This window comes from Hydra viridissima, unplaced genomic scaffold (assembly GCF_058129835.1).
Source record: "Hydra viridissima isolate aposymbiotic clone 2 unplaced genomic scaffold, HvirCarnegie_v1 scaffold_12, whole genome shotgun sequence".
NCBI lineage: Eukaryota > Metazoa > Cnidaria > Hydrozoa > Anthoathecata > Hydridae > Hydra > Hydra viridissima.
This window is the reverse complement of record NW_028324311.1, coordinates 10,910,436-10,932,654: the sequence shown is the minus strand read 5'-3', so window position 1 is coordinate 10,932,654 and position 22,219 is coordinate 10,910,436. Positions and strand designations below refer to the sequence as shown.

General features: G+C 28.3%; 3 protein-coding genes and 1 non-coding gene across 7 annotated transcripts in view; all 4 read right to left on the bottom strand.

Moving 5' to 3' along the window:
* Nucleotides 1-2,173: 2,173 nt before the first annotated feature.
* On the bottom strand, nucleotides 2,174-2,245 carry Trnae-cuc (transfer RNA glutamic acid (anticodon CUC)). Its single transcript has one exon. It is a non-coding gene; the product is annotated as a tRNA-Glu (tRNA).
* Nucleotides 2,246-4,587: 2,342 nt separating this feature from the next.
* On the bottom strand, nucleotides 4,588-12,173 carry LOC145194498 (uncharacterized). 2 transcript variants are annotated; one of them, XM_090068646.1, is made up of 3 exons: nucleotides 10,423-12,173; nucleotides 10,106-10,297; nucleotides 4,588-4,761 (listed from the first exon to the last, which is right to left on the bottom strand). In XM_090068646.1, exons 1-3 carry the CDS (start codon nucleotides 12,042-12,044, stop codon nucleotides 4,722-4,724), a joined length of 1,854 nt encoding a protein of 617 aa, XP_089924772.1. In that variant the 5' UTR covers nucleotides 12,045-12,173; the 3' UTR covers nucleotides 4,588-4,721. The 2 variants fall into 2 exon arrangements, with proteins under 2 accessions (XP_089924772.1, XP_089924773.1); XM_090068647.1 differs by having other exon boundaries at nucleotides 4,632-4,761; nucleotides 10,111-10,297.
* A 299-nt stretch (nucleotides 12,174-12,472) lies between these two features.
* On the bottom strand, nucleotides 12,473-22,113 carry LOC145193646 (uncharacterized). 3 transcript variants are annotated; one of them, XM_090068644.1, is made up of 21 exons: nucleotides 21,927-22,113; nucleotides 21,665-21,778; nucleotides 21,386-21,497; nucleotides 21,016-21,209; nucleotides 20,713-20,858; nucleotides 18,399-18,608; nucleotides 17,891-18,035; nucleotides 17,743-17,813; nucleotides 17,526-17,579; nucleotides 17,263-17,415; nucleotides 17,005-17,148; nucleotides 16,860-16,915; nucleotides 16,676-16,763; nucleotides 16,323-16,406; nucleotides 16,149-16,225; nucleotides 15,935-16,028; nucleotides 15,114-15,183; nucleotides 14,974-15,036; nucleotides 14,660-14,813; nucleotides 14,456-14,583; nucleotides 12,473-12,914 (listed from the first exon to the last, which is right to left on the bottom strand). In XM_090068644.1, exons 1-20 carry the CDS (start codon nucleotides 22,111-22,113, stop codon nucleotides 14,475-14,477), a joined length of 2,325 nt encoding a protein of 774 aa, XP_089924770.1. In that variant the 3' UTR covers nucleotides 12,473-12,914; nucleotides 14,456-14,474. The 3 variants fall into 3 exon arrangements, 2 of the variants coding, with proteins under 2 accessions (XP_089924770.1, XP_089924771.1); XR_016445582.1 differs by lacking the exon at nucleotides 12,473-12,914 and having other exon boundaries at nucleotides 14,398-14,583; nucleotides 16,323-16,457; XM_090068645.1 differs by lacking the exons at nucleotides 12,473-12,914; nucleotides 21,386-21,497; nucleotides 21,665-21,778; nucleotides 21,927-22,113 and having other exon boundaries at nucleotides 14,398-14,583; nucleotides 20,999-21,100.
* Nucleotides 21,945-22,219, bottom strand: part of LOC145194482 (protein XNDC1N-like) — a 30,541-nt gene continuing 30,266 nt past the window's right edge. Inside the window, exon 11 of the mRNA XM_090068656.1 lies at nucleotides 21,945-22,139. Coding sequence (XP_089924782.1) covers nucleotides 22,133-22,139 — 7 coding nt within the window. The 3' untranslated portion in view covers nucleotides 21,945-22,132. The remainder of the gene's footprint in view (nucleotides 22,140-22,219) is intronic.

Genomic DNA, 22,219 nt, shown 5'->3' with positions numbered 1-22,219 from the left:
GTGTGCTAGCTGGGTGATTGGGGATGGAAAGATACTGCTGACTGCAATAAACCTCCAGATCTCCTTCCATGACGAATAGTAATCCAAAAGTGTATTGTAAATATGTAAATACTTGAAAACGTTATTCTGTTTACAATACTGCTGTTATACTTTACCAATTCGCTCTACCATTACACAAAAGAAGTTCGTTTATGTCTTATTGGCGACCAATGCTTGCTCACTTTTTAATTCCTAATTTTAACAAATCTAACAAGTTTTGAGATTTGTCTTATATTTTCTATAAAGAAATGATGAGTTATGTAATTGTTTGATCAGCATTCCAGTGTGTTGTTTTTCCATAATTGTTAACGATACCAAGACCTCATTATTTTAAGATGCTTCCTCTGCATATTGTCAACTCGTTCCTTACCCAATGACATTGTCATAGTCCTTTATCAATGCTATCTTTTAATTGATTTCATTTAGTATTTACTGCAACTTACTTGAAGTGCATTGCTTGAATACTGTGAGTATGTAGGTAACAAATGTGACATTATTATAATGTAATGATAAACAAAGTCATAAAATAACCGTTATTTGATGATTTATGTTTCAACAGATGTCTGTCATTAACTGGAGAATTATAAGAACCTTGGAATCCTGATGTTTTATTTCTTATCGATTATACTCGGTCGTTGCTATTGATAAGTGAAAGATTTCATTGTCAGTAGACTTTTTATCAGCAAGAACCAAGTACATTTAACAATTTCATCAACGAAGTACGTATGTATCATGAACTTTAATGTATTATTACTTATTCATTTCCATATAAATATGAGTTTCTTGTTATATCATCGAACAAGACGTTGTTTATTTTAAGTGGATGTCACTACTAGTTCTAAAGTTATGACCATTTAAGAACTTTCAAGATAGCCGATGGCAGCCATCTTGAAATTTCAAAACATCGATTTCAGTCAGTTTTATGTAACTTTTCTTTTAGAACAAATCGACGTTTATTTGAAATGGATATCACTACTGGTTCTACAGTTATGACCATTAAAATACATTCAAAATGGCCAACATTGGCCATTTTGAATAATTCATCTGTAAAACGATTCCAGATGCATAACAAGTTGTGTCTCGCTATTTTTTTGTAGCTCATACCGTCCACTATCCCTATGCAAAGTTACACGCTTGTGTCCAGAAGTGAAATATTTTTATGATAGCCAGCTGTACTATAAATGAAAAACATATGAATTCAAAAAACAAAAAAGCATATGAACTAAATTTTAACTAACCACATGAACCAAACTTAAACAATGGGAGTCAAATCCTACCAATGATATGTTAAATATACTAGATGTCTAACTTCGATCCGAAATGTGAAGCCGTGGGAGCCATTTCTAATTCGGGCAAAAACGTGCATTTTTAACTTTTATTTCGCACGTCGGATATAGTTTTTGCCCTTATTACAAATGGCGGATATAGTTTTTGCCTTTATTACAAATGGCGGATTCAATTTGTAAACAAAAAAAGCGGCTTCACTTTTCGTCCAATAAAATCCCGCAAGTTAGACATCTAGTATATAATATATACTTTCCACGTCTCTGTCTTTCAATTCGTGTGGAACCCAATGAGACATTTTTTGAATCATACCCTTGGCTTTGAGGCGTCTGGAAACTGTTGATTGTTCAACTCCTAACGATTTTGCAAGGTCCTCTTGCGTTTGACAAGAATCCTGATCGAGCAATGCTGCCAATTCTGCATCTTCAAATTTTTTCGGCTGTCCTGGTCGCTCTTGGTCTTCCAAACAAAAATCACCACTTTTAAACCGTGCAAACCACTTCTGACACGTTTGCTCAGCTAGAGCATGGTCACCATAAACTTCAACCAAAATACGATGACTTTCGGTAGCACTTTTCTTCATGTTGAACTAATGAAGAAGAATCCCCCGCAAAAACACTTTATCAGGAACAAAAATCGACATTATCAGTTAAATTAAAAATAGTGTTGTTTACGCTTAAATCAAATGATTTATAATGAAAATGATGCGCAATAACAGTGATCTTCGCACGCATGCGTGGCCAAACGAAACGCTGAGACAATAAGCTAGTTTCGTAACCCTTGTCAAACCGCACGAATTAATTCCTAGACCAAATATATCATGGAATCCTACAAAATGAAAATTTGTTATCTCCCGTGCGGGGAATCGAACCCCGGCCACGGCGGTGAGAGCGCCGGATCCTAGCCACTAGACCACACGGGATATAATCCTCAAAAACAATAGATTAATTATATTACATTACAAAAGTTCTTTAACTTTTAGTGAAATAAATTGAATAGCCCTCTAAGCATGCGACCTTCGTCCAAAAATGATCTTCGAATTCGAAATTTGAAGAGAAAAAAATTCAACTTCGGCAAACTTTGAACTTCGTCCAACCCCTGTTGGAACTCCGTCGAATTCAGACAAAGTCGTGCTAACTCTGAAAATGAAGTTTAACAAAGTTTAACTAAGTTAGATAATGTTAAACGAAGTTAGACAAATCCGAAGTCGAATTTGAAGTTGACTTTGAAGTTCAATTTGAAGTTGAATTTAAAGTTGAATTTGAAGTTGACTTTGAAGTTGACTTTGACCTACGTAAAGGTTTAGACGAAGTTATCGGCGGTTTAACGAAGTTGAAAACTTTGAAAAATACTTCGAACTTTGGAACTTCGTATCGGTTTACTTCGTTAAAATTCGTTCCCTAACTTCAACAAAGTTTTTCTCCCATGCTTATTAGTTCCCATGCCCACAAAAATAAGATACAGTTAGATAACTCGATAAAGCTTGAATCAAGAAAAGCTTTTTGTGATGTTGTGATGAACTTTCAGCAAGGCTAAGAAACTTAAAAAACTTGTCACCAATATCCTAATTGCTTTTGAAAACCTAGAATATTACATAATCATTAAATTGAATTGTTTTTTAAATTGAAACTTGCTCCACCATTTGAATAGGTTTCTTGAGAATCTTGGATTAAAGAGTAATTTTTCAAGAAGCAATAGTTCTTTTAGTTAAAAAAATAGAATCCCCCTCTTAACCTTACTCATTAAAAAAACAGATTAAAATCATTAAAAAGATTAAAGATCTTTAAGATCTTTAAAACGATCATCGGAATAAACTAAAGTGAGATTTAAGAAAATAAAAAAGTTCTACAGGTTTTTGCACCCTAAAAACCACGTGAAAGTAGGAGAACATAGAATGTTTTTTTGAATAACGTCAGACGAAAGTTGTTAAAAATTGAAAAGGTAATTTTTTAAGACCTAATAGGGTATGACGGATTTTTTCATATCTGAAAAAGGAGAATATCTTTAAAATTTGAAAAAACAAAAAAAAAAAAAATCAATAAGCACAATCTTTTCAGTAATGTTCATTCTAGTACATTTCGATAATTGTAATTATCCCCTTGTAAAATTCAGTGATTTTCGGTGCAAAGTCTTCAGATTTTACTCTGCCGTTTGAAACTCGTCCTAAGCTTTGTTGAACAGTCATTTAACTCGGTGCAGAGGTAATTGGAAAATACACATAATATATATATATATATATATATATATATATATATATATATATATATATATATATATATATATATATATATATATATATATATACATTTAGCTTGACAAGCAAGGAAAGTGTGGTCTGGTTCCTCTCTCACTATTTCAATGGATTAATGTTAATTTTTTCCACAAAATTCCAATTCGATGCCCAAATTTCGATGATAATACCTAACACTAACGAGGTTGATCTCTACGTAACATATACGTAATTTTTAATATTTAATAATTGTATTCTTTACTGAAGTACTTGAAAGTCCATTTTCCCCCTCACAACAACCAAGTTCCTCCCTTGTTCGGCGTTAGATTACGTTAGAAAACTCTGCTCACGGTGCATAGGAACATACTTTAAGACATTGCAACACATCCCCAGAAAATCTTTTTTTTTTATTATCATTAGAAAAGATTTCCTCATTCAAAATATGTAAACGACAACTTTTTTAGTGGGGCTTGGGGAGAAATCACATATTTTAGGGGAGTGCCCAGGAATTTTGTTGTTCAAATAGGTAACTAAGAGGCATGGGGCATACTCATATTTTTACTATGTTGATACTGGTGTCGAATGTGGATGACTTGCAAAAAATTAGGGTAATTGGAGCTAAACCAACCTCCCCCCGACCTCTAACTGCCCCCTTCGTTGAACTACGTCTGACTAATCGTAAAAAAATTTTTTTTGTTCTATCATAAACAAGATCGAAATTCATCGACAGATTTCAAATTTCATCAAAAAATCTCTTTTCGTTTAAGATTTATAATCATGCAAAGCTTAAGATGACCTCTAATTACCTCTTGAAATAACTTTAAATGGTCTCAATTTTTAATCGAAAAATATTTTTTTGATGTGGTTTGAAATCTGTCGATGAATTTTGATCTTGTCTGATATAAAACAAGCAAAAAATTGAAAAGGTTTTTTAGGAACCATACCCTAGGGAAGGACTACTAGGGGTCAAGTAGGGTTTGCTGCAATTATTTATTACATTAAAAATTTCAAAATCATACTTAACGTTTGTTCATAGGAGCTTTAATATTTTACTTTTTACAAACTGCAATCTTGCAAATAGAAAGCTACCCCATTTTTTAGCGCTTCTATATAGTTTGCGCTGTGCTCTCTAACTTTGCTCATTCGCCAAAACTGATTGAAATCCTGTTCAATGGATTCGAGAGCTTGTTCGGTCTAGTAAACTAAGCCTATAGAATATAAGAAGTACAAAAGAAATGCATGTTTATTTAATAAATATTAGTCCTCATTTATGCAAATTTTACAATTTAACTGTTGAAATAGAGTATTTAATTACTAAGATTATAAATTATTGTTTAGCAAATTTAAAAATTATTTATTATACTGAAGACTCCACCTTTCATGTCGATGAATTCGATAATATGTTGCTCAACTATGTGCACCTTCAGAGGAATTAGATTTCTATAGCTCCTAGAAAACTCCTCTAAATCTTTAACATATGTGGGGCTTAATGATTTTCCAAAACAACCAAGGACTATTTTTTCAAAATCTCTTTGTACCTTTAATATTTGACAGCGGAAACTCCAAGACTAAACTCCTGAAAAACTGTATAAAGCTGTCTATGTTTTTAAGCAACTTATTGCAAGCATAGCCTTCCAAACAATGCTGCCCTTGGTAGGACATTCTGTAGATGTTTATCTTAGACAAATATTGGTTAACAAACTGTAACCCACACTCCTTGTTTTCAAATAAATATTTTTCAATATCTTTTAAAACTTTGTCTACAACACCTAGCAGTTATATGCAGACCAGGAATATTTACAAGTTCAAGTATTTTTTTGTTTTTCTTGCCAGTTAACTCTTTATGGGCCCTTGTTTTGTTGCCATATAGCAACAAAAGAAAAATGAAAGTGTACCTCAAAACCTGGTCATTAATAATTCCTCATTTAAGACCAAAGCTGCCAAGTTACAACAATTATTTTTAAGAAATAATTGTTTTCAGGAAAAAAAAAAGTTTGAACTTTTTTTCTTAGACCCTTAAGTTTTCTGAAAATATTAACAAACGTTTTTTAAAAAGTTTATTTTTTAATTTGGCCAATAATAAAGGGTTAATAAAGGGTTAATAAAGGGGGATTAACAACACAGTAAAAAAAGTAAGCTAAAAAAAAGTTAATGTTTTTTACAACTAAAGATCAGTTTCCACCGGAGGAGGACTAAATCTCATCGGAGGAGGATATAGTAAAATACTTTATCAATTATTCTGATGATCATCAGTTTTTGTTATAATTATAAAGTTTTTCTTGTAAAAGTTCATTCCGTTTATCTGAGTTGTCAAAAATGAATAACGTTATAGCTTTTAAATAATCAGTTGATTAAAAGAATTTAGGTCAGAACGTGTTATTCCGTAAAATTTATTCTTATCTAAATTCTCCAAACTTATTCAATACTCTCGGGATATTTTATATGACTTCTTGATTAACTGAATTTAAATCGTTGTAAGAAAAGTCTTAAAATGGAAGTTTGATTAAACAAATATATTCAAAACACGTTTGTATACAAAAATGCAATTTTTTTAAAAAGATTTTTCGGTAACTTATGGCATTTTTGCGGAATAAAAACAGATTTTTTATTACAAACTGAGCCAAAATTACGAAACGAAATACTGTATATATATGCATATATATATACAGTACTTTATATATACTGTATATATATACATATATATATATACAGTATATATATACATATATATATACAGTATATATATATGTATATATATATATATATATATATATATATATATATATATATATATATATATATATATATATATATATCGTCGTTAAGCAAACCACTTAAGTCAAAATAATTGAAGCAAATCGCATATGTCCAAAATTTTCAAAATACCGTCTAAGTTAAAAAAAATTGCTTAATTACATGTTGCAATGGTTATTGATTTCACAAAGATTTATCGCTGATTACATGATGTTGACAAACAGTTTTTTGTATCCCCTGTAAAAATTAGTTTTTTGGACTTACATGTTTTGCTCGCGACAACGACGATACATGCTCGACAACGACGTGCAAATTTCGCAGCTCGCCGTATAATCTACTACCACTTCTTCCTCTTCGGAAGATTCAAGAAACGTAAATTTTATCTTTTACAAAGATTTGAATTTAACAAATAGAGTGATCCTTGTCGAATAAGCATCCGAATCAAATGTAAAAGGTGATCAATGAAAGAAATATTGCGCACAGTAAATGTGCGTAAAAACTTGGTTCATTCATATCGAATCGCTTGTAATTCACAAAATGAGTTGCAGAAAATTAAAAATAAAATTAAGACCATTAGCATAAAATTTCCGTATATTATAAGTACAGAGGAATTTTAAGGATTGCTTTTAACAGGCTAATAAAAAAAACAGTACATATTCTCAGGCCTGTGTTTACAAGGTTCTTTAAGCTTCATAGGATTAATTTTTTAAAAGGCCTCAATTTTTGCCGCAGTGGCGTAACGATGAGCCATGAAAAAATAATTTTTGAAAAATTAATAAATGTATAACAGAAAAGTAAGCAATCGGTATTTTGTTTTGTTTTTCGTTAATAACAAATAAAGTACAAACTTCTACGTCATTCAAAACAAAACCGATTTAAACACACACACACACACACACCACACACACACACACACACACACACACACACACACACACACACACACACACACACACACACACACACACACACACACACACACACACACACACACACACACACACACACACACACACACACACACACACACACACACACACACACACACACACACACACATTATTATCTTTTTTATTATTATTATTGTTGTTGTTGTTGTTGTTGTTGTTGTTATTATTATTATTATTATTATTGTTATTATTATTGTTGTTGTTATTATTATTATTATTATTATTATTATTATTATTATTATTATTATTATTATTATTATTACTATTATTATTATTATTATTATTATTATTATTAGTATTATTATTATTATTATTATTATTATTATTATTACTATTATTATTATTATTATTATTATTATTATTATTATTATTATTATTATTATTATTATTATTACTATTATTATTATTATTATTATTATTATTATTATTATTATTATTATTATTATTATTATTACTATTATTATTATTATTATTATTATTACTATTATTATTGTTATTATTATTATTATTATTATTATTATTATTATTATTATTATTATTATTAATATTATTATTACTATTATTATTATTACTATTATTATTATTATTATTATTATTATTATTATTATTATTATTATTATTATTATTATTGTTATTATTATCATTATTATTATTATTATTATTATTATTATTATTATTATTATTATTATTATTATTATTATTATTATTATTATTATTATTATTATTATTATTATTATTATTATTATTATTATTATTATTATTATTATTATTATTATTATTATTATTATTATTATTATTATTATTATTATTATTATTATTATTATTATTATTATTATTATTATTAATTGATACCATCACAGCTTATATTACTTTGTTTCAAACTTTCAAGAAATTGTGAGAATAAATCCGTTAAACTTATTTTTCAAAAATAACAAATTATGTATAAATATAAACAAATCTTTTACAACATTAACACATAAATAGTTCTATTTTAGTAAACTACAAAAAATTAAATTTATCTTTAAAGGCTGATGTAAACGTTTTTGTAACTTTATCCGTTATTATTCGTTATTAACAGAAAAACTTAACGCTAATGTTCACAAAAGAGCACATAATCTCTTTAAAATCGATAAATTTTCCTAAATCTATTTGATAAATTTGATTTTATGAGAAGGACATTAAGAAAATTAGATTTTTTCTTGATAACAAAACCACAAAAAGCGTAAATAGAAAAAAAGCGTATTAGTTACGTCATTATGGAACAAAATAATTTTAACGCAAGCCAAAACTGTCAATCAAATAATCGTTATTATATCAATGTTCTAAAAGATTGTTTGAACCGACCAATAACATATACTAAAAAAATCCCTACGAATCTTGTACCGTTGTTATAACTTTTAAAATTAACTAATTAATTGTGGAATAGCGGAGAAGGTAATTTTTTTTCAATCAATCAATATCAATATACTTCGTGTTAAGAAGAATGTTACAAAACAGATCATTGCAAGTTCTGATTCATTAATAAAACACAATACCCTAAGTAAGATTAGAAAAAAATAATGTCTTTTTTTATGAGAACTTTGTTTGACTTTTCTATGTTTAAGCAAAACTTACCGTTTTAGACTTTTAAAGGTCTAAGACCATACTAACGGTTTATCGATGCTTTTTTCAAAGTATCTCAGCCTTGAAAGCTGATCAAAGCTGCTCGTTTTTACCTAATGCAACGCTCCTTTAAACATCCTACTTTTATTTGGTCTTTTTTAAGCTGCACTTTTAGATTGCATCCTACATCCGTGATTGTAGATCACAAACTTCTTCAAGGAGAAATAGTTTTCAAAAAAATACGTGAACAATTGCTGCACTTAAAGAAAACAGTCGAATTTTTAGTTCGACAACAACGTTTTATTTTTGCATAAATGCGCCACCGCCATTGGCTCAAACAATATATGACGATATCAACATTGAATTGCACAATGTCTATGTGCAAACTGCACGAGTTAATGAAAAAAGAACTTGAGGAACGATTTTAGCTTGTTTTTTTTTAAGATTAGATTTTACAAATTTAAAAATTTATCACTGGTTTATCACTTTGTTGGAAGACATTTTATTTCAGGATAAAAACCCTTTAATTACGTAAATAAATATTGACGTCTAGATTTTATGAAAAATTTTTTTTTTTTACAGTATTTATCATGTAAATGAATATTAAAATATTTTGATTCTTTGAAATGAATTTTTTTCACCTGGTTTGGACCTTACATCTATTTTTAATTGCCTGCTTTAGTGGAATGGTTAAGTTTTTATAGGTGATTGATCTAAGATTATGCCAACAGGTTGTCTTACTGTGAAAGTATTCATGAAATTTGGTAGGAAGGAGACCGTGTTGTTGATCACAGACAAACGAACAACTTATGAACTGGATTAAGTCATAGAAACGAAGAATTTTGGGTGTAAAATACAGGATGTTACTTGGGGAATTTATTGGGTAGGAATGCAGTTAACTTAAAGTAATCATCATTTAAGTATTTGTACACCTTGTTGTAAATACAAGTTGTTGATTATAATTTTGCTTTTATTTTTAACTTTGCTGTTTTAAAAATATTTTTAACATTACCAGAAATAAATTACAGTTTACGCTGTATGAAAAATGTTGTTTCCATACTTGATGGAAAACGCAATTTTTAAAAATTTGAGCATATAAACTGTAACATTTCTGCATTTCAAATTTTTAAACAAGATTGTTTATTTTAAAAACATATCGCTATATATATGTATATATATATATATAGATTATATTTACAATTTGTATGATATAAGCATATTTACATTAAATTAAAGAGATATTTACCGTACATTTATGGTCGTATTAGCAAAAAGTAAAATTCCGAGCTGTCTTTGAGATCCCTCGTACCTCGCCATGGAACCAATGCATGTTTCATACTGACGTTTACTTAATGTTCTAGGGCAATGCTTTGGATGCCAAATATGAAAAAGGCTCGGATCAGGCGCTCTAACCACCCTATAGCCTTTCTTCAAATACCTGATAAAGAAAAAAAAAACACTGTGGCATTGTTTTTAAAATATGTCATTTACCGAATTGTTGAAAGTTGATGATAATAAAAGAACATAATAAATTTTATCTTTGCACTCGTATTTTTCTCTTACCTATAGTACAAGCTGACGTCTTCACCACCCCACCCTTGAATACGAAGGTTAAACCCATGAACAGCCAAGTAATCTGGTCTATACGTACAAATCATTCCATAGCCCAAGGTTCTCCATATACCGTTGCTTTCTGAAATTTCGAAGTACTTTGCGTCAGAATGCTTTTCTCCGTTAAATATAATTTTTGGATTGTATAAGCTAAACAGTACAGGAAAGTAAACAGACTTTCCCAATATTGTCTGCTGGCGACAGCGTTGCAAAAACGAAACATCGAATTTGATGTCTACGTCGCACAAAAACATGAGAACGTTTTTATAACCGTTCCAGCGTTGTATGCCGTCGTGCAAAGCTCGTCCTCGGTTAAATGGAACGTTTTTCTTTAATATATCATATGTTTTGAAGTTATTATCAGCACTAAACTTTTTTATTGTCTTTTTTATGTCGTTCTCTGCATCTGCCCCATATATAACAATGGTTAAAAATATATTTTCCCCGCTGTTCTTTGCAACACGAATATTCTCTAAAAAATCATGAAAGCGTTGTGACCTTCCGGAAACTGGAACAATAACATTTATAAGTTCTTTTTGTTGCGCTGTATATTCGGTAGCTGGCTCATGTAAAATTTGAGGACCAAATGGTTTCACAACCTCAACGCTGAATGGACGAGTTTTGTTATACAAAAAGCTTATCTTATACTCAGCGCCATGTATTTCGTCGTATTTTACCAAAGCGTCTTTTACTTGGAAGTACTTTGAAGGTAACTTGCTAACCTTTAAAACTTCTTGTAGACCAAAACTGACAGCTCGCTTAAAGTCTATATTTCTATGATAACTTTTAGACTTAGAATTTTGTTTTTCAAGTTTATGCCAAGGAAAAGTTTCATAAAAAAAGCCATTAAAAAATGTTTGGTAAATCGAATACTTCTCAGAATGTCTTGTGATGTTTTTTATATCTTGGATAAAGTAACTGCTGCAGTTTTCCACAGCGAACCTTTGTTTTTCTTGCTCTGCAAGTTCGTGAATTTCTTCTGTTATGTTCAAATTTTGAAAAACCGCAACTTGTTCGCGGAGCTCTTGAGTTGTCTCCATATATATTCTCAAAATATCAGTCATCCTCTTTAAAGCCAAACAACAAGGACGCGATGGACGTTCTACAGAGTCACGCAGATGGGGCGGAAAAGGCGTCGATTCGTCGAACTTTTGATAAAATGAATCTTCCTTTTTTTCTTTTTGTGCTAAACTAACTGAGAAATTCTTAGCAACAAGAACTTGAGTGAGATTCGCCAATGTTTTTGTCAGTACCGAATTTGTTGCATTTAAATCCTGTACAAGAGTTCGTAAACTTGCAATCACTTTTCCTCGGTACTTAAGTAGCTTGTCTTTTTCTTCGATCTCGCGTTGCAACCCCTGCAACATGCGTTTGTTAAGTTCGCAACTCCAACTTGTAAGAAAACCTGAGTCAGCAAAATCTCGAACTTTGACCACATGACCAGTTGTTATCTTAGTTTTCTGAAGCACGCGCAGAATTCCGAAACATACTAACATAAAAATCGATATCTTTAATACCATACAGATCATGAAGCCAACTCCACTTCTCAATTTTAAACAAGTTAAGCAGCGCATTTGATAAATGTTCCAAAATAAATAGGAAAGGAAAACAACCAATGCTTACACCAAGTTGTCATAAAAACTTAAAATTACTTATTCATATTTAGGTAGAAAAGCCAAAAGATTGATTAGGTATCTATAGACAAAACTATAACTATATATTGTGTTAATTTTTTTTTAACCAGATGTTAAAAAGCATCGAACCTATGGTTAAAAAAAAAAAAAAAAAAAAAAGAAAGAAAGAAAAAAAAAAAGAAAAAACAGAAACCTAAAGTACAAATGTAGAAAAACACTTTATGTTGGAATTAAGTAATTACTAAGATTTAATCCCCATTTTATGTTAATATTTAACCATTTATGATTATTGAACTTTAGAAATATTTCAACGAATGATAAATATCTTTTTTAACTTAACGTTTCGAAACTTAATAAAAACAGCTTGCTAAAAGGCATATACTTATTAATCAATTAATACATAATATCTACGGAAGATAAATTATACAAACTAACTTACAGAAGATAAATTATACAAATTATTCTGTATTGCACTATAATATCTTCTTTTCAAATATAAAAAGCGACTTTCAAATATGGCTTTGCTTTGTTCTCCCCGAACTCAAAAGTTTGTAAACCATATTTATGTTTTAACTTTTCTGTTAGAAGAAGGAGAGTAGTGTTTCATGCTTCAGCGGTTTTGCACAGAGATCACTAATTACTTTATAGAAGTCATAAGCATGGGGCAAGGAAATTGATACGGAAAAAGTGGTCGTAGATTGATAAATGGTCGAATTTAAAAAGTTTTTGTCTTTTTGATATTAGTGACATATTTTCTAACAAATGAATATAGCGGAAGTCCGTCATTTAACACCCATTGCCATTTATCGACTGAGTAAAAATATTAATTTTTATTAATATTAAACATACTAATACTTTTATTGTTATTATTATTATTATTACTATTATTACTATTATTATTGTTATTATCATTATTATTATTATTATCATTATTATTTTTATAATAATAATAATAATAATAATAATAATAATAATAATAATAATAATAATAATAATAATAATAATAATAATAATAATAACAATAATAATAACAATAATAATAATCATTACTATTATTATTATTATTATTATTATTATTATTATTATTATTATTATTATTACTATTACTATCATCATCATCATCATCATCATCATCATCATCATCATCATCATCATCATCATCATCATCATCATCATCATCATCATCATCATCATCATCATCATCATCATCATCATCATCATCATTGTTATTATCAATGTTATTATCATTATTTATCATTATTATTATCATCTTTCTAATGATTATTAATTTTATTGTTATCATTATTATTATTACTATTATAATTGTTTTTTTATTTTACTAAAACCTTTTTTTGAGATGTCCCATAAAATATGAGAGGAAATTTAATTTGCTGTTTAATGAAATATCAACTTTTTGACTGAAATATTTCCTTTTTTTTTTTGTCTGAATTTTATTATTTAGACAATTTTATAAAAAAAAGACGTTCATTCAAACTGAGCAAGTTGAGGATATGTTTTTGCAATTTTCTCCCTTCCCTTTTTTATGGATTAAGTTACGGTTACCGGTTATGGTGTGTTATATATATTATAAAGTGTGTATTCGGAAGGAATAACGACTTTAGGCACCAACGGTCAACGACAAAGTTTATATCAAAAAAATAGCCAGTAGTTCGACAATACAGCAACCACAGCAAGACGGCGCAACGGCACCTATCACCTTTCCCAAAAATGATGCACAGACAATTTTCCAATCGTTACCAACAAAAAAAACAATTGGCCACGAAAATCTCCGGACCAAATCTTTAAACTACTTTGTTAAGGAGGAATTTATTCACCAAATAAACTGAGATAAAGTGAATAAGAGAAAACGTTGACGAATTGAAGCTTTCAGTGAAACAAATTAGATTAGAAAAATTTTTAGAAAATTCTGCTTGTTTGACAAGCAAATCGTCGGTTAATTACTTATATCGATGCAATATGAATGCTATGAAAATGGTAACATCAATTTTTATAATAACATCCCTTATCAATCTCTTGACCAGTCCACAAAGGATCTTGTCCTTTTCTTTTTTTTTTCTTTTTTTTAAATAAACGTTAATGATCTCTGGATGGCGCCAAAAAATAGGTCAAACGGTCTTTTTTAGTTAAAAAAGATTAAAAAAAAACAAAACAAGAGAAAAGCGAAAAAATTTGGCCAATATTTAAAATATTTCTTCGTAACACGGGTGTTACTAAATAACTAAATATTTCTTCGTAACACGGGTGTTATTAAATAGCGAAATAAATAAATGAATTGAAATAAATAGATATATATTTAAAAAAACTAATAAACCAGATAAAACTTTTTTTACGTCAATTTAATATTTTTTTCTAGTGCACAAACTCTTTCTCGTATACCTCCTCCACAAAACAATCACAATTGTTATCGAGCTCTCGTGTGACATCCGCAAGAAGCATATCTAAAAGTTCTTCACTCAGTCTAGAGAAAAAAATAAGAATTGATCAACATGCGATTTGAGTTAAACAAGCATATTTAACCATAATAAATAACATACTCTTCCGACATTTGGTGAAGCGTTACACCTAGGGAGTCCTTCACGTTCTTTTTTTGGAAAAAGTTTTTGTATCGCTCTTTATGAAAGTTTACGCTTTCATATACACCTTGAGGAACACTAATGACCAAATTTAATGGCGGAGAACTCTTCAAGGCTATTGATACACAACAGAATTTTTACAACTTCAATAACGTTATGTCGACTATCAAAAATATCATTTAATTAGATAATAAAAAAAAGTACTATTTAATATAATAATAAAAAATATTTTGATAAATAAAAAATATTTGATTAAATAATAAATGCGAAAGAACCTTGCTTTAAAGCAACAGAAGATTTGTTTTCAGCTGTAAAAGCCATTGGTTCAATCGATGAAACTAAGAATATAATTAAAAAATAAAAAATAAGCCTTTACTTTGAAACATTTTAAAATTAAAAACTTCAAGTTTTTCACCTGAGTTACAATTATTTATAGAAGTATAAGTCATTGTTTGCCAGTGTCTTCGTATTTCTTCTTCCTCTTTCTATAAAATATAGAACAAGTTACAACGCATTTTAAACCCAACATTGATGCCAGAAATCATCAAGCAAAAAGTTTTTTATGTATTTGCGTCGTTGCTCGAATCATTTTCTTTATTCTTTTGGAGTTAAAGTAGACTGTTGATAGTTTATTTTTGATTTGAACGATTTCAAAAATTTGATTTTTTTTTCATTTTTGAATTAAGTGATCTTAGAAGAAGAAATGTTGCATCATTTCTTTGTAAAAATATTATAAGTGGTTAAACTTATTTTACTGCAATAACGTGAGATAGGTAAAGAATCGTGTTCCACTTTGAAAATGTCAAAGTGTAACACGATCCTTTACCTATCTCACGTTCCTCAATTTAAGATTAAAAAAAAATTTCTTCAGAGCAGCTTTTCAGATGCCTACTTAAAACATTCTTTTATATCATGATATCATAGTATCATGATGATCATCATAAACAGTGATATCATGATATCATAAACAAATGATATCATGATATCATGATATAAACAGTGTTTTGATGAAGTTTTGATAGGAAGTGAGATTTTTGATTTTGATTTGTTCCAGTGAGATATTTGTTCCAGTTTCATTTACATCAGTTTGAAATTTTAGTTGTGCAAAAAAACCAAATCAAATTGAAAGCAAGCTAAGGAGCAGTTTGAATGAAATTTCACAATTCTTGTTTAAGAAATATGATACAAATATAAATTGACAGAAATTTATTTTTAAATTACTAATCAAATACGCACCTCAAAAGTCTGAAGTCTTTGTTCAACTATTTCTAGGTTTGGACGGTCATGAAAAAAGGCTGCATTTATTTCTGCCTGATTTTCAAAATCTATTCTAAATTAATCAAAACAAATCAAAGTGATTCAAAAAAAATCTTATCATTTTCAAAAAAATTAAAAATTCTAAAACTTTTCGGTTTTTTTCGGTAAAAGTTTATTAAAGATTAAAACAAACCTTTGAAGATCAACAGCTGCTTCTAACAAAAGATCGTCCAGAATGTATTCTGCTAAACGTTCACCTTCTGACATTGCCTAAAATTATATATATATAAATAAAAATACAAATAGTAATCATGAAATCTATTTTTGAATATATTTTAAACAAAGCATGGTTAAAATTTTATAAAACCTTTTGTGAGGCCACGTTAGCTAGTCTGCGATAAACTGATGTTTTATATTCTTCATGGCGCTTTGCTTCTTCCTCTGCAATAGCCTGAAATTTTTATCAATAAAGTACAAGTGCTTCATCAATAACAACTGCTACCTTTACAAGAAAAATATACAAAAAGTTACAAAAGGTTGCTTCATGATTGAAATCACAAACAGTTGAGTGGCAAAAGCAAGAACTACTCTAACCCTTAATTAAAAAACAGGCTCAAAAAAAACAAAGAAAAATACACAAGTATAAGTAAACAAATTCATGGTTATAAATGCAAACAAATTCATGGTTACAAAATATTACAAATAAACTCTCCATCAAACCTGAGCTTTCTCCAACAAAGGCTTCAACTTTTCTTTAATTTCTACTTCTGCTTTAAAAATGAGTGGGTCTGTAATGGTCAACTCTTTTCTAATAAAAAAAAAAAAGTATTTGAAAATAAAATTAAGCTAACAAATAAAAATGTTGCAATAAGAAAGTAACGCAATAAAAAGGCAAATAACCTACTTCAATTTTTTAAATTCTCTGCTTGTCATTTTTGACATATGGTTTAATCTTTGTAACTAAAGGATCAATATTTTAACAAATTTTACATTTCAAGTTCAAATAAAAACCATAAAAGTTAAAACAAAAAATCTTTTAAAAATCATACTTCATGGTTCTGTGATTCATCAATCAAAGATCTCTCGTTTTCGTTATCTTTAAATTGAAATATCTCTGTCTTATTACTTTTGTCAAGAGAGGTTCCTTGGACTTTGGATTTTACTGAACCTGAATTTATAACAGCTGCTTTTACCTTGAAAACAGAAAAATGTTAAAAAAAGCTGTTGTCAGAAGAATCATTTTATATTATGCAAAGAAAAGCTTCAGCAAAAACAAACTAAGAGTTATCAGAGTAATCCAAGCTTACTATCTGATTATCTCTATCTTTATTTCGCATGTGATACTCATTGTGCAGTTTTTCTACTGGTGGTTTTTTGCGTATTCTTGATGCAACAGTTGGTGCAGCAAAATTCATTTTTGAAGCTTCAGTATTAAGTAATGCAAAACGATTTCTTTTTTTCTTTAAAAAAAAAATTGTACAAATACACAAAAAAATAAATACCAACAACAACAACAAAAAACTTAAATTGTTTTTTGTTTACAAAGTCATAGAATAAAGCAAAAAAATACCTTTTTTAATTTATGAGGAAGAAGAACAGAAGCTTTTTTAACACCATCATTGGACTGTGAAGAAGGTAGACAGAAATGTAGATTTAAGATAAAACATAATGACTGACAATTATTTTATGTGCGGTTCTGACAACTATTTTATGTGCAGTTGAAAAGAGGCCAGTTGCATTGAAAAAACTGCTTTTGGATGGAGAAAAAAAAAAAAAAAAAATCTCACATTTTTAAACTCTGAAGAGTCTTTATCTTTTGTGGTTGATTGATGAGTTGCCACTCTTTCAGCATGTTCTTCTAAAAAATACACATTTTCTTAAATGAAAAGAAAATTTATTAAAAATATTAAACAAAAAAAGCTACAGAGAACAAACTTTCTCTTCTTTGAAAATGCAGATCAGCTGCTTTTTTCACCAACCAATCATCTTTGCTTTTTAGAAAGTTTGCTTTATTTGATAAACTTGATTTCAACCCGGAGCCTCGTTTAGCAGTTGCAGCATCCAAAGAATCTATCAAATTCTTTTTAAAAAAAATAGAAAAAAAATGTTGATAATTTATTTCATTTTTAATAAAGTAGATTCTTAAAAACACAAATACATATAACAAAATACATTCTTAAAAACTATAAAAATATGTTTGACTTTTATTAAAAAAGCACAATTAAAAAAATATTTGTTAATAAAGATTTTAAATTTAATGGTACTCTAATTTATTTACACTGAACACAAGATATAACTGCAAAGTCAAATCTCTACGCAAGATATAGCACTACAAAACAACTTAAAATAATAGAAATTTATCATCGATTGTTAAATGAGGTTTCTAATTTTCCTAATACTAAATTAACATAATTGAATTTTTCACTTTCTTTAAAGAACTTACTTCAACAGCTTCAAAGGACTCTCGTCTTGATTTACTAACTAGAACGTTAGTTGAAAGCAATGATAACTGTTGAATAAGCAAGCCAAGGTCTTTATATATAATTGGCAAAGTTCCATTTGTGTCATAATATAAAGGAACTTGTGAAATAAATGTCTGCAAAGCACGTATTGCTGCACGATGAACTAATGCAAGGTTTTCTAAAAATTTACTCTAAATTAAAAAGTTACAAATTTGAAAGATATTTAATTCATACCAAATAAACTGAATTACATAACTTAACAAAATTTTAATTGATAATACAAATAAATGTTTCTAATTGTTATAGCAATCATTTGTTATAATTCTTACAATCATATCTTATAATTCTTAAAATTGTTACTTATAATTATTGCAATAGTCTCCTGGTCTTTTAATTAGATGAAAATCACTATCAGTAGTTGTCATTGTTAAGCACAGTACACATCAGCACACAAAAAAAAAGAAAAAAAAAAGTTAAATCAGGAAAAACTGAAACCAAATATCACAAACTCATTTATTAAAAATTTGAAGGAAAACATGTTTAATTAGACATTGGATGATATACAAACTTTCTGTTGAAAAAAATGTTAAAATTCAAATTTTATCACTTACTTAGTCTTTGAGGTCTTTTATCACTTACTTAGTCTTTGAGGTCTTTTATCACTTACTTAGTCTTTGAGGACTAAATAACTCTTCTAGCTATAACTTTTTTTAAATATGAGGACTCATTTAGCACAGGTATAACTGTTCAACCAATAGATTTATGTAAATATATTTAATAGTATTCAAAAAAACAAGACTTTTTTATAAACTTTTTGCTTTGTACTTTTAAAAAAAAGATTTAATCTTTATAGTAGGTACTTTGTTAGTACTTTTTTTTTTTTTTTTTTTTTTTTGCTTCTTTATTTTTAATGTGGTAAAAACATTTAATCGAAGTTGCACCAATCAAAACAATCAGTCCATCAAATTTGTATTTTTTTTAATTGTACTATACAAGGAACTATGACACCCTAATTTTTTTGAATAACTTTAAACCAATAAACTATAAATTGCTAAAAGGCCAAAAGAAATCTTTAAGTAGAAACTGGAGCTAACAAGAGGTTTTAACAGACAGAAGTTGTTTATGCCATTAAATAATTTCAAGAGCAAGGTAGTGTATTAGTTAAGCAAAGTACAGAATGATCTTGTATTAAAAACAAGAAAAAATAGTATTACCACAAATTTCTAACTAAGAAAAACCATTAAAAAAAAAAAAATTAGCTAATGCTGTTAGAACTGTGAAATAAAATCCTTAGAGTCATAAGAATGGAGTCTTGACAAAAAATCATTGATTTTTTTCAAATATTGCTTAAAACAAGTTTGTGTAATGCCATCTTTACTGGAGATCAAAAAACTGAAATTACATTCTCAGGAGTCAATGGGTGGGGATAATTTATAGGGTGGGCGGTGGGAGCTGTGGGGTGGCAGGAAAACATTTTTTTTTTTTATCCTAAGCTGCAGATACTTACAAATTCTGATAAATATTTTATTAAAAGTTTTTTAAAATTTCAACAGTTAGAAATAAGTAAGAAAAATTTTTCTTTTGTTGAAAATTAAATAAATTAGTAATAAACTAATAATAAATTGATAAAAAATAAAAAATAATTTTGATTAATGGTTTAACAGTGAAGTTCTAACAGTGCATGAGTCATTTTTATTTTTAAATTCACAAAACTTAAAAGGAAAGGATGTTAGTTTAAAGTTTATGAGTTTATGAACAATACATTTATCAAAATAGCAAACCTTTCATCAGGCTTTCATCATGGTTTTAATTTGAGGTATAATGTGAGAAAAAGTTTTCATTACCATGTGACAAGTGTGCTGCTAAAACATGACCTTTAGCTAACTTATGTTTTATTTCTTTTTTATTTGATTACTGCCAAAACATGCAATGACAAAAATAAAAATTGGCATTGAAGTTGTAATAAATTTGTAAATGTATTAAATTTGAAAGTTTTGCATAAAGAGAATTAAAAAAATTATTTTTTAAAAAAATCCTAAATACATTTATGAAGCAAAACAGAAAGTTATTATTTATTTAATACTTCATGACCTGTTTACATGACATGTCTAGATTTGACAAAATGAAATAATAAAAACTTAAGATATTTGCCAAATTCATCTTAGTAGAAATACAACACACCAAAAAAGATTAAAACATGGTTTTTGAAAAAGACAATGCTGCAGGGTTTTTTTATACTTTCATTTTTAAGTTTGCCTCTTTTTACAACAAAAAGCTGAGAGCAAAAAAAATAACCTTTTTTGAATGATGAACATCTTTCTGTAAATCTTCTTCTAATTGCTGAATATTCTTTTGCAACATATAAAGCATTCGAGATAAACGATGAGTTTGCTCTTCAGCACGTGTTATTTTCTGCTTTTTTTCTTCATCAACATCATTACCTAAATAAACATAAGGTTTTCAAAAGTTCACAAAATTTTTACAAAATTGTTTTAAAGCTATTAAAAATGAAAACAGAGTGACTAATAGAAGAAAAAACCTTATAGCATAAATCAATAAAATCAAACATTGAATGCTAAACTTTTACTACACTCATACACGGTTGGGTGCTCAAATTTTTAATAACATCCCCCAAAGCTTTGGCATAACTCATCAACTCTTTGCGTAGGCGGGGTATTTCATTTCCTTTCTTGGAAAAAGGATTTTGTGTAGATTTATCTTTTTTATTTCCAGATGGTTTTTGTTCTTTAAAATATGAAGACTTTGCTTCTGGATATATATTTAAAGAGTATCTGAAATGAAAATGCGCAAGAAAAAAAAATGAAACTTTCATTTTTTTTACTTAATTTTTTACTTAATATTATCACTACTAATAGTGTGTTATCACTATTAATAGTGTGATATCACTATTAATAGTGTGTTATCACTTTTAATAGTGTGAAAAAGTAAATAAAATGAGGGCAAAAACCGTTGTTTCATTTCATCTGTTGTATGAGCCTGCATTTTGCTCTTTTTTTTACTCAATTTAGCTTTGTTAGTTTCAGTCTCTTTTTTTTGAGTGAAGTCTGGCATCAGCTCAGCTAAAAAAGATTTTTTCAAAAGGAAACTTTACTAAACATTTTATATGTAAAAAACAAAACAAAACAAAAAAAAAACAAAAACAAAGGACAAGAAATTGTAAGTTAATAGAAATTGTAACTTATTATATAATGATAGTTAAATCATTTTCTTGTGAATTTTTACTCACCTTGGCATGGATCTAACATAACTTTCAACTTTTTTATATCCATTTTTGCGAGCTCTACAGCCATTGCTAATTTATCACTAGATATTACACTACATAAAGATGAAACCATGTTACCTGATAATGAAATACCAGAATGCAACTTACTAAGCTAATAAATGTTAACAGGCTATCATAAACAAAATGTATTCTATGAATTAACATTATGCAGAATTAGTTTAAAGAGTTTATAAATATTGTAAAAAAAGATAAACTAATTTCTTACCTTTGGGAATTAAGCTGGATTGAATCTCTGTAGGGCATGGCTTAAGTTTTTCGATTACAATTGGACAAGGTTTCCCAACATGATTCATATCAAAGTTTGGTGTAGAGTTCAGGTTAAACTTGATTTGGGTAAAAGGTTGATGAATATTTTGAAATGAATCAAAATGAACTTGGCTCATGTCATGCATTGGCTTTTTTTAATATTGATCAAGAACTATATTACAATGTAAGCAATTTTAATATAGAGATATTTTAAGAGATTATAAAAAAGAGATTTTAAAAAAGAGAGTATAA

What these genes read in the sequence shown, in the direction of transcription:
- LOC145194498 (XM_090068646.1), bottom strand. Translation starts at nt 12,044, where the DNA reads ATGCGCTGCTTAACTTGTTTAAAATTGAGAAGTGGAGTTGGCTTCATG. An exon ending in GACGTCAGCTTGTACTATAG is followed by an intron (nt 10,298 to 10,422) that starts GTAAGAGAAAAA and finishes TTTCTTTATCAG; the next exon opens with GTATTTGAAGAAAGGCTATA. An exon ending in AATACGACCATAAATGTACG is followed by an intron (nt 4,762 to 10,105) that starts GTAAATATCTCT and finishes TATATTCTATAG; the next exon opens with GCTTAGTTTACTAGACCGAA.
- LOC145193646 (XM_090068644.1), bottom strand. Translation starts at nt 22,113, where the DNA reads ATGCATGACATGAGCCAAGTTCATTTTGATTCATTTCAAAATATTCAT. An exon ending in TATGTTAGATCCATGCCAAG is followed by an intron (nt 21,498 to 21,664) that starts GTGAGTAAAAAT and finishes AATCTTTTTTAG; the next exon opens with CTGAGCTGATGCCAGACTTC. An exon ending in TATAAATAATTGTAACTCAG is followed by an intron (nt 15,037 to 15,113) that starts GTGAAAAACTTG and finishes TTATATTCTTAG; the next exon opens with TTTCATCGATTGAACCAATG.